The sequence below is a fragment of the Camelina sativa genome, chromosome 9 (assembly GCF_030686135.1).
Source record: "Camelina sativa cultivar CO46 ecotype springtype chromosome 9, ASM3068613v1".
NCBI lineage: Eukaryota > Viridiplantae > Streptophyta > Magnoliopsida > Brassicales > Brassicaceae > Camelina > Camelina sativa.
This window is the reverse complement of record NC_141888.1, coordinates 10,663,290-10,674,644: the sequence shown is the minus strand read 5'-3', so window position 1 is coordinate 10,674,644 and position 11,355 is coordinate 10,663,290. Positions and strand designations below refer to the sequence as shown.

The window sequence follows — 11,355 nt, the reverse complement described above, 5'->3', positions numbered from 1 at the left end:
ATAAAGCAAAAGCAAAAGTAAAAGTGCTACGCGACAAGAATTGCTTTATGCCTAAGACCGGAAACACAAAAACTAAACGCGAAACTAGCTTTGTGGATCTAAAAGTGAGCTCGCAAGAACACAAAGGAACAGAGATATGAACACGAAGAACAAATACGACTTCTAACAACCTAAGCGAACGAAAGACAATCCTAAGCATGCACCAAATTAAACCAAAAGAACAAGCGAGTCCTATGGAGCTAAAAGATGCAAGCTTTAAACTCAAAGATTGAAACTTTAAAGGAACAGAGAGTTCTGGAAAGAAACAACCTCGTAGGAGCTTTGAATCTCTGATACCAAGTTGATGTGACCCGAGGACACGGTCACGATAAGATTGCGGTACGGACGCGGCTTGAGCTCTCGGTCAACTTTCAGTCGGTGAAGCTTTTCTCGGCCGAGGTCCTGGGCTTCGGTTCTAGGAGAGAATCAAACGAGGGAAACGGAGTTTGAAGGAATTCAAACGAGCCGATCGGGAGATACTTCGAGAAGCCACGAACGGTTCAATCGGACAGTACAGATGCGGAACGAGCGGGGATGATTTGAGGTGATTCGAGGGGACTCGAGAACTGATGAAAGAGGACTCGAATTTAAGAAGAGGACAGATGGAAACGAGGTGAGGGGGAATACGGATGGATCGATTGACGACACAAGAGGTTTGGCTCTCCTCTTGATACGGTCGCTAACAAGGGCGAACCCGGTTCGCGGCTTGTTAGGGTTTTCTCAAGGTTCAATCCCGGATTGAAGAAAGAGAAGTGTGAGACAAGTTTCAAGAATCTCTCTTGAGGAAAAGTTTATTTTCGTACAAGTCTAAGGAGGAACAAGGGCTTAAGGAGAGTTTAAATAGCTAGGTCTAGATAGGAGCTTTAGGACACGTGGATTCATCTTGATCCGCACATCGTCCTTTTGACGTGTCCCCTTTACAAAGAGAACACATCGCCACCTTTTGACTAACACGCTTAGCCACAAACACTCTCCAACGTTCACAAACATAGGATCAAAAGAGAATATTCTCAAGTTCAAAAAATTAAACCAAAAATAAGAGGGAAAGAGAGATAACCGCCTTGGCCTTGCGCGTGAAGCAACTTAGCCTTTAGGCATTTTGCGTTTAGCTCCATGCCTCGTTAAAACCTCCTCCGGTAAACCCATTGGGACAAACCCGGAGTGAGGAAAAAGAGTACACTTCCTCGCTTAACGACTTGACCGTCTTCACTCTTGGGTAAGAGTGAAGACTAAGCGGACTGAGCCTTCGGAGTCTTCGTGGGGTGGCTGGTGTTGGACGTAGGTTCGGACAAATAGGTTGAGCCGCTGTTTGGCTGCCTTTGCTGAGCGCTTGGAACGTGTGGTGGCTCCGGGAAGGATCGTTGGATCCTTGGCCGCGTCTGAAGAGGTTGCCCTGGTCGCGTCCGATGCGTCTTGGCCAGGCGTCTCGGTCGCGTCCGGCGTGCCTTGGTCTTCTTGGCTGAGGTCGCGTCCTGCGATCACATCAGGGATTTTCAAAAATACCCATTTCTCTGTCACTTTTTAAAAATACCCTTTGTTGGTGTCCATTTTAAAAAATACCCCTTTTTAATATATGAAATGACAAAATTGTAAACCCTAAACCCCAAATACTAAACTTTTTTTTTTGTCAAAATTAATTAAGCAGCATCCTCAAAAAGAGGTGAGTTCTTACAACCAGATTTAACATAAACAAAGCAACATAAAGATAAGAGTTCCATGAGCTTAACAAAGGGATTTTCAACTTGAACAAGTTTTACAATATTTGAGAAGTCTATTGGAACCAATGCGGATTCGTCTTTGAAGCAAGGCTTCACGAGATCCTCGACCCAAGAGAGGTCATAAAAAGCTCTAGCGGATAACGCATTCGAGCTTGTAGAAAAGTGTTCCACGGGGGGAACAATTGGAGAGCTTCTTGCCTATAGGAGAGGGTTCATGAGCATAGTCACATAATCTTTTAAGCTTTTAGAAACAGACCTCATTGTTCTAGATGAAGCTAAAATCGGGATTTGCAGAGAGTGGGTAACAAACTGTATCAAAGCAGGTGGGTCCTCCCTCACATGAAACTCAATGTCATGGAGGTTAAGGAAATCCACACAAAGCTTGAAGTCAGTTTGGCCCTGAAAGTTAACAACATACCCAGGCTTAAGATCTAGTGGCGATAGATGGGAAGTGGGTTCAATGGGTAGAAGCAGCAGGTTCAAAAACAAAGTCGGTTCAGGTTCATACTTATTGCTACCCAATGCAAACATCCGACCAAGGCTGATAACATGGTCTCGACACACAAGTCTATCAAACCATTCTAAAGACGCCAATGCTCTGCTACCGAGGAAATCTCGACTTGACCAAGCAGAAGTAGTGGGTACTAAAGAGGGTGAGCTTGATATAACCTTATCGGCATCGAAACTGGGAGGGTTTAAGTTCGGTTCAAGGTCAGGGAAAGGGACAATGGCTTGATACGTATCATAATACATAATGTTCAAGACTCCACAAAGCTTCAAACATAAAATTACGTCCGGTGGCAGGTAAAATGCAATATCCATACGGTTTTGAGGATTGATTAAACTAGTTTTCTCTAAAAACAATGTTCCTATGACCGAATGGGAGACCTTTCTCTCCATTATCAAGCAAACACTTTTCTGAGAGAAACTAAGCATAGCAGTTGAGAAATCAGACCTGGATATGGTCCACATTGGGTTTAATGGGCCATAAAGATAACTGAGGCCCATCCTAGTAAACCCTAGGGTTGATGCTGTTGGGTGGTGAGAGCAAAATTCGCTGCCGTTCTGAAGGATTGGAGTGGCGTACGGCGATGGAGCACCTTGTTGGACCATCCGCCAGCTGATGAGCTCACCGTGTGCCGTCGGCGTTCCCACTGGAAAAGGCACATCTGATGGTCCAAAAGAAACTCTTGCCATCAACGAAATCCAGTAGGAAGGAGAAAAAGGTGGTCCCGATGCTAGTCCAGATCTAGAGCGAAAAGATGTATTGATGAAGTCTTGCTCAGATGTATGAGATAACGAGCATTTGGACTGATTTGAAGCTTCTGATGTAGGGTTCACGAGCGGGTATGCATCCGAGGCCTGGTTCAGATCGGATCTTGTAGAGTAACAAATAACTCTTCTGTCGGTAGAGTAACCCTGAGAAAAGAAAGCTTCTTGGAGATTTTTGCTTGGATTTTTAGGGGTAGAGAAATTAGGGGTAAAATATAAGAACAGAGCAAAGCTTAGATAGATAACAGAGAGATTAAACAGGTTTATCACCCCCCAATGCTGGCGAAACGAGATCTCACCGGCGCCGGAAGGCATGGTTGGTAAGGGGATCTCGATTCCTGTGCCTGAGAGCAAAGCGTTAAATAAATGTCTCTTTTCACTTTCTATCCCAAATACTAAACCCTATCCCTTAAAAACTATACTCTAAATGTAAATTGGAAACCCAAACCTAAAAAAAAAAATCTAAAAATTAATTTAACATAGGGTAATTGTGTAAAAGAGGGCAAAAATGAAAATATTCAAAAAAAAATGAGCATTTTTGAAAAGGGATAGGCCAAAAAGAGCATTTCTAACAAATTCTATTTTCATAAACATTATGTAATTATTATCTTGTTAATTGCGCTGTTATAGTATAATAATTTCAATTAAATATATTTACATATATGAAATTTCAAATTTAAGAGTACGACTTTTATGGCAACAAACTTAAATAATTTCCATAAATATTAGGTAATTATTATTATTTTTAAATCAATTTCTATAAACATTAGATAATTTTTATCCTGTTGATTGCGTAATTTCCATAAATATAGGTAATTACGTGGGAAGATTTATTTAGCTTTTAGAAAAATATACACATTAATATGTGTCATCTTGTTTGGCTACGATTTTTATTTGTTTAGCTTAAATGACATATACAATTAAATACTAAATAATATCTGTTTGGCTCCATTTTTTTTGCTAATCCTAACTCATTTAGTGTCTGTTTGGCTCGAAGATTAAGTCTAATTTGAGGGGCATTTCATGTAATAATCTCTTAATCTATGTCTATTTACTAAAAATACTTCCCTTTTAATAGTATAGATGATAAATTAGATTCAAAGAAAAAATATCATATAAACAACTAATGCAACATTTAGCTGAAAAGAGATTGAAAAACTATTGGTTTGAATGGTAACTGTGATTAGGGTGGCCAAATCCATCTGCGGTCTGGACCGCTCCATTTTTAAGGCGGACTACAGACTGCTGCGGACCAACTCTATTTGTATGCAAAAGCGGTCCGCAATTGGTCCGCTGCGGTTTTGTCTCTGCTTTATTTGGACCGCACTACTGTAGACTACATTTGCTGAATGATAAATAAAAAGCAGTCTAGTCCGTAGACGGATTTGTCCGCCCCAACCGCTGCACAACCATTCATACCCTATGAATTTAAAAATAAGCTCTTGAACCAACGGAGGATGTCCTTGTGGTATATCACCCATGCCTTGTATCGATAATAGGCAGTTCCGAACCTGTTTGTCAATCCATTTTATTAAAAGAGGAGCTGGGTTGGGAGTTCCTCCATGCCTTCTTCCATTTCTTTCACGCCAAACCATGTAGACCGTGGTTTGAAAAAAGTAACGATGTAACATCCCCAAATTCTATAGGTGTGGGCTTCTTTGTATTTGGATCCATTAATGGCCCAATTGGAGAAAAATCTCAAAATAGAGAAAGGTTGGTTGAGTGTGGCCAGATATATGTATATAAGTGTAAACATCTCCCTTTACGTTTAGAAAATATTAAAAACTAACCTAAGCCGCCAAGGGAGAGGGAGAGAGAAGCCGCCAAGGGAGAGGGAGAGAGAAGCCGCCAAGGGAGAGGGAGAGAGAAAGCCGTGAGAAGAAGAGAGAGAAGGACACGTCGCGGAGATGGCGGATCTAATAATGCTTATAGTGACTGTGGCAAGCTTTGATGGTGGTGGGGAAGCAAAACCGGAGTAAACAGAGGTGGAGTAAGAAAATAAAGAGAAAGGACAAAGATTAATTAAGGAGGCAGATCCGAGTTCATGTTTTGTGGGGATTATTTCCGTCACACCAGAAGGAGTTAGGCCACAAGTAGGACGTTTCTGGAAAGCTGATGCAGTGAAAAAATCGCAGCAGTTGACGGAACCTTAATCGGAAATAAACCCAAGGAGTTATGGGCGTTGCTTTCTGGACAAGTAACTGCAAGTCTGTAAACTCAGAAACCCTAAGAGGCTGTTCCGAGATAGGTTCTTCATGGCAACGTTTGGAGGTCATAGCAATGTCCGATCGGTCTGAATCTTTGTGGAGTTCTTCATGCTATTACTAGCTACATATTCAACGGTGGGATCGTGATTTTAACGGTTAGTTAAGGTTTTACCTGTGTTCTCCTGAGACATATTTGTATAGAAATAAATGGTGACATTGTAATGTTTGGTTGGCAAACGAGATTGGATGGAGCTACAGCTTTGTAGGAGTATTCATGAATCTTGGGTCTGACATTAAAAGGGAAAGGATAATTGATCTCCATCATTTAAGTGGCAAAGGCGAGGGTGGTTATCGCGGAAACACAATGATTATTTTCTAAACATGTTCTTCATGAATTGATTGTATAGGCTTGGAAACTATGTGATTGGATATGTCTATTGTTTGATATTGTAAGCTTTGATATGATGATTAGATGTATGATTATAATGAATGATGACATGATATGATGAGTTGATGTGTAACATGATGATCGTTGTGTAGTGATATGAAATGAGATTGTGTGTTGGGGACACAAACATGGGATTTGTTTTGTGTCTCGTGATGGGCGGAACATGGGATTTGTTTCGTACCTGGTGATGGGCGGAACATGGGATTTGTTTCGTACCTGGTGATTGGACGAACATGAGATTTGTTTCGTGCCATGCTAAGCGGATGGGATTTCGGTTTAGCGATATTGATGAACGTGGATATGATTGACTATGATGATTTGAGAAATGTGGTTAAAATGATATTATGATTATATGCTAGGTTGAATATTATGTGAAATCATTATGCTTGTTGGATGTATGTCAAGAATGTGGAGTCTCATTCTATGCAATGCACTGATTGTTGAATGTGATTAGAATGTCGTCATTGTGTTCACCCTTTTATCTTTTCCCTCAGGTTAAAAAAACAAGATTGAAGAGTTTTATTTTTAAGAAAGAAGGATTTTGGCGAGACCATTTGAATAACACCTTGTCTTGGCCGATAAGATGGGATGGGTGTTACAATTTTGGTATCAGAGCCTAGGTTAAGGCCACTCCGGTTCTGACCCGGAGGGTCAGATTTTAAAAATCGTTTTCAAAAAAAAAAAAAAAAAAACATTTTGGTTGTTTAATTGTTGTGTGCTTATGTTAAGTGAGTTGATTTATCGTGTTTGAATTTATGATTGTGTTGGTTGCTTTTAAAGTTCTTTCCGCGTGAGAGTAAGAATAGCGGTTGCATTAAAGTTCCGAGGTGGTTAAGTTGGAAGTTCCGCTAAATAGTCACTCGATTAGTCGACAGTGAGATTGCATCTTGAATATGAAAGAAGATCAGAAAGCTTTGTATTAAAGATGACCGCTAAGAATTTGGGGACGAATTCCGTTTGAGTGGAGGAGAATTGTAACATCCCCAAATTCTATAAGGGTGGGCTTCTTTGTATTTGGATCCATTAATGGCCCAATTGGAGAAAAATCTCAAAATAGAGAAAGGTTGGTTGAGTGTGGCCAGATATATGTATATAAGAGAAAGCCGTGAGAAGAAGAGAGAGAAGGACATGTCGCGGAAGTGGCGGATCTAATAATACTTATAGTGACTGTGGCAAGCTTTGATGGTGGTGGGGAAGCAAAACAGGAGTAAACAGAGGTGGAGTAAGAAAACAAAGAGAAAGGAGAAAGATTAATTAAGGAGGCAGATCCGAGTTCATGCTTTGTGGGGATTATTTCCGTCGGACCAGAAGGAGTTAGGCCACGAGTAGGACGTCTCTGGAAAGCTGATGCAGTGAAGAATTCGCAGCAGTTGACAGAACCTTAATCGGAGTTAAACCCGAGGAGTTATGGGCGTTGCTTTCTGGAGAAGTAACTGCAAGTCTGTAAACTCAGAAACCCTAAGAGGCTGTTCCGAGATAGGTTCTTCATGGCAACGTTTGGAGGTCATAGCAATGTCCGATCGGTCTGAATCTTTGTGGAGTTCTTCATGCTATTACTAGCTACATATTCAACAGTGGGATCGTGATTTTAACGGTTAGTTAAGGTTTTACCTGTGTGTTCCTGAGACATATTTGTGTGGAAATAAATGGTGACAATGTAATGTTTGGTTGGCAAACGAGGTTGGATGGAGCTGCAGCTTTGTAGGAGTGTTCATGAATCTTGGGTCTGACATTAAAAGGGAAAGGATAATTGATCTCCATCAATTAAGTGGCAAAGGTGAGGGTGGTAATCGCGGAAACACAATGATTATTTTCTAAACATGTTCTTCATGAATTGATTGTATAGGCTTGGAAACTATGTGATTGGATATGTCTATTGTTTGATATTGTATGCTTTGATATGATGATTAGATGTATGATTATAATGAATGTTGACATGATATGATGAGTTGATGTGTAACATGATGATCGTTGTGTAGTGATATGAAATGAGATTGTGTGTTGGGGACACAAACATGGGATTTGTTTTGTGTCTCGTGATGGGTGGAACATGGGATTTGTTTCGTACCTGGTGATGGGCGGAACATGGGATTTGTTTTGTACCTGGTGATTGGACGAACATGGGATTTGTTTCGTGCCATGCTAAGCCGATGGGATTTCAGTTTAGCGATATTGATGAACGTGGATATGATTGACTATGATGATTTGAGAAATGTGGTTAAAATGATATTATGATTATATGCTAGGTTGAATATTATGTGAAATCGTTATGCTTGTTGGATGTATGTCAAGAATGTGGAGTCTGATTCTATGCAATGCACTGATTGTTGAACGTGATTAAAATGTCGTCATTGTGTTCACCCTTTAATGTTTTTCCTCAGGTTAAAAAAACAAGATTGAAGAGTTTTATTTTTAAGAAAGAAGGATTTTGGCGGGACCATTTGAATAACACCTTATCTTGGCCGATAAGGCGGGATGGGTGTTACAAACGAGCTATGAAACCCTCTAGTCGATTTTGCAATGTTTCAGAGATAGTTTTAAGTAAGTCCATGGAGTATCTTGATTTGTAAACGTTTTCGGCTAGAGCTTCCCAAACCTGCGAGATAAAACCACAAGCAAAAACAGGTTGTTTCTAGTCTATGTATTGCAGAAGACACATGTACATTAACGATCACATAATACTTCTTCCTAAACTTGTAGAACTCTTAAACATCCCTGAAATGGCAAGCTCACATCAAAATGTTATATATACAACCATCCTCTCTCTTTTTTTTTTTTTTTTTTTTTTGACAGCAAACAGAAATAATTAACGTCTTGCTATTTTTTAACACCACATATGTACATCTCTTCATTTTAGATAACTTCAAGCAAATTATATACGAATTCAGTGAATCCTGAAAACACCGCGTCGATTCTCACCCAAATCGAATCAGCACACCTAAGGTCAAATAAATCGTCAGCACAATAATAATACAGTAAATTTGACAATATTTAATTCACCTCTTCCGGCTAAACACGTTTCTCATCATCCAATAACAAACAAAAACTCTTCTTTTAAAAAAAGAAGATTAAACAGAGTTTCGTACAGAATCATCATTTGCATCGTCAGCAAAACCAAATTCGTGTGGCCTATAATTTCCCATCACCCCCCAAATCTCTTTCTCCACAAAAACTCTTCTTCAGGAGATAAATCAATCTTCTCTCTAATCTAATCTCTCTCCAACTCTTTTGATAAAACTTTTCCCTAATTTCTTCTTCTACTTTGGGTGTCTGATCTCTCCAACTGGGTTTCGATCAAAATTAGGTCTTTTTGATTCCCTACTTTGTCTAATCCTGTAAGTTTATCAATCAAAGTTCAAATCTTTATCCCAAAAAAAAGAGTCAAATTCGTCTAATTTCAATTTGCCAGCTTAATAATCAGAATCCATTTTCTGGGTCGAACCAGTTTTGCTCAGCTTCAACTGGGTTTGAATCAATTTTACGACTTTTTGATTTCATACTTGTTGAATCAAACCTCGTCTCTTTAATGGTTGTTAAAAACTTTTGTCTTTTTTCCTTTTTTTTTTTTAATGATGTTGACAGCTTGTGGAATAGAAGAAGATGACGATTGAAGATGTAACTCCGGTTCCAAAGAGGAACGGTTCTTCATCTGATGAAATCGTTGCTCCGTTATTACCAAAGTCTCAAGGAGACGAAGTTGCTTATGATGAATTCAATGGAGCTTCGTTTAGTGGAGCGGTTTTTAATCTCGCTACGACTGTAATAGGTGCTGGTATCATGGCTTTGCCTGCTACGATGAAGATACTTGGGCTTGTACTTGGAATCATTATGATTGTTGTTATGGCTTTCTTGACTGATGCCTCCATTGAGTTCTTGCTTAGGTTTAGTAAAGCTGGCAAGAATCGATCTTATGGTGGTTTGATGGGTGGTTCTTTTGGTAATCCTGGAAGGATTTTGCTTCAAGTCGCTGTTTTAGTTAACAACATCGGTGTTTTGATCGTCTACATGATCATCATTGGTATAGTAAATCATCTCCTTGTTTTTTCTAGATTCTGATCATTTGTTGTTGCTACTACTGTGGTTGTTGAATCTTGTTTTTTTTTTTTTTTGGTTTGAAGGTGATGTGTTGGCTGGGAAGACAGAAGATGGAACCCACCATTTCGGTGTTCTTGAAGGATGGTTCGGTCACCATTGGTGGAACGGAAGAGCTGCTATTCTTCTTATTACAACTCTTGGTGTGTTTGCTCCTTTGGCTTGCTTCAAGCGAATTGGTTAGTGTTTTTGAGTTCGAACACGAATTGTCTAATTCTTTCCTTTTGTCGTAGATATTCCTAGAATGGGATGGGGACTGTGTTACTTTTTATCTTTAGTCCTGATGTATAATTATGCTTTTTCTTTGCAGATTCTTTGAAATTTACATCTGCCTTATCGGTAGCTCTGGCGGTTGTGTTTCTCATCATCACAGCTGGAATTTCGATTATGATGTTGATCAGTGGTGGCGTGGCAATGCCAAGATTGCTACCGGATGTTACTGACTTAACATCCTTTTGGAATCTTTTCACAGTTGTGCCCGTTCTTGTCACAGCGTTTATTTGCCATTACAATAGTATGTATCTGAGTTGTTGATTTGAAAGCATAGCTTTGATGAATAAAAAGATAAACAAAAAAAATCATGTGTTATTGGTTTTGCTTGATTTGTTGCAGTTCACAGCATACAGAACGAGCTCGAAGACCCTACTCAGATAAGACCTGTTGTCAGATCAGCACTTATGCTCTGCTCATCTGTTTACATAATGACAAGTATTTTCGGGTTCCTCTTGTTTGGCGATGATACTCTTGATGACGTCCTTGCAAACTTTGACACCGATCTTGGAATCCCTTTTGGCTCGGTCCTTAATGATGCGGTTCGAGTTAGCTATGCGCTTCATCTGATGCTTGTATTCCCAATTGTTTTCTACCCTCTGCGGATTAACATTGACGGGCTCTTGTTCCCTTCTGCTCCTTCATTAACTTCCTCAAATGTGAGGTTCGGTTGCCTCACTGCCGGTCTCATTTCTGTAATCTTCTTGGGTGCAAACTTCATCCCAAGCATTTGGGATGCTTTCCAATTCACTGGAGCAACTGCAGCCGTTTGTCTCGGCTTCATCTTCCCAGCTTCTATTATACTAAAGTAAGTTGATTGTTTATATATATCATCTACACACAATCTTTAAGCAGGGTTTGGTTTTTGGTAATTTATTTTGATTTTTATGTTGTTGTTGCAGGGATCGTCATAGCAAAGCAACAAACAGGGACACGACCTTAGCCATTTTCATGATCGTTCTTGCGGTATTGTCCAATGCAATCGCCATTTACAGTGATGCTTATGCGTTATTCAAGAAGAACGCACCTCGTGAGTAAATCTTGGCCGAGAAATTTGTGTAATTTGGTGTTTCTGGATGAAGGAAGAAAAATAAATCATTCGTTTTTTCTTCTATGTGAGATCGAATAATGAAGAAGACGAGACTTATCTTCTCTATATGTTTGTACCATTGTTGTTGAGTGTTGTTCTAAGCGGACTTTTTCCTTGCTTCTTGATAGATACCAGCTTGAGTGTTGTTTATAGAAACTCTGTATAAAATGTAATGCAGATACATATTTTTATTTTTTCATGGCTCTGATTTGATTGCTT

The 11,355-nt window shown here is 39.7% G+C and overlaps 1 protein-coding gene across 3 annotated transcripts; it reads left to right on the top strand.

Moving 5' to 3' along the window:
* Nucleotides 1-8,535: 8,535 nt before the first annotated feature.
* Nucleotides 8,536-11,329, top strand: LOC104710818 (amino acid transporter AVT6A). Of its 3 annotated transcripts, XM_087464146.1 has the most exons (7): nucleotides 8,769-9,019; nucleotides 9,094-9,149; nucleotides 9,267-9,702; nucleotides 9,803-9,955; nucleotides 10,087-10,290; nucleotides 10,389-10,854; nucleotides 10,949-11,329. In XM_087464146.1, the coding sequence occupies exons 3-7, from the start codon at nucleotides 9,285-9,287 to the stop codon at nucleotides 11,082-11,084; spliced, it is 1,377 nt and encodes a 458-aa protein (XP_087320272.1). In that variant the 5' UTR covers nucleotides 8,769-9,019; nucleotides 9,094-9,149; nucleotides 9,267-9,284; the 3' UTR covers nucleotides 11,085-11,329. The 3 variants fall into 3 exon arrangements, with proteins under 3 accessions (XP_010425778.2, XP_010425779.2, XP_087320272.1); XM_010427476.3 differs by lacking the exon at nucleotides 9,094-9,149 and having other exon boundaries at nucleotides 8,536-9,019; XM_010427477.3 differs by lacking the exon at nucleotides 9,094-9,149 and having other exon boundaries at nucleotides 8,668-8,988.
* Nucleotides 11,330-11,355: the final 26 nt, after the last annotated feature.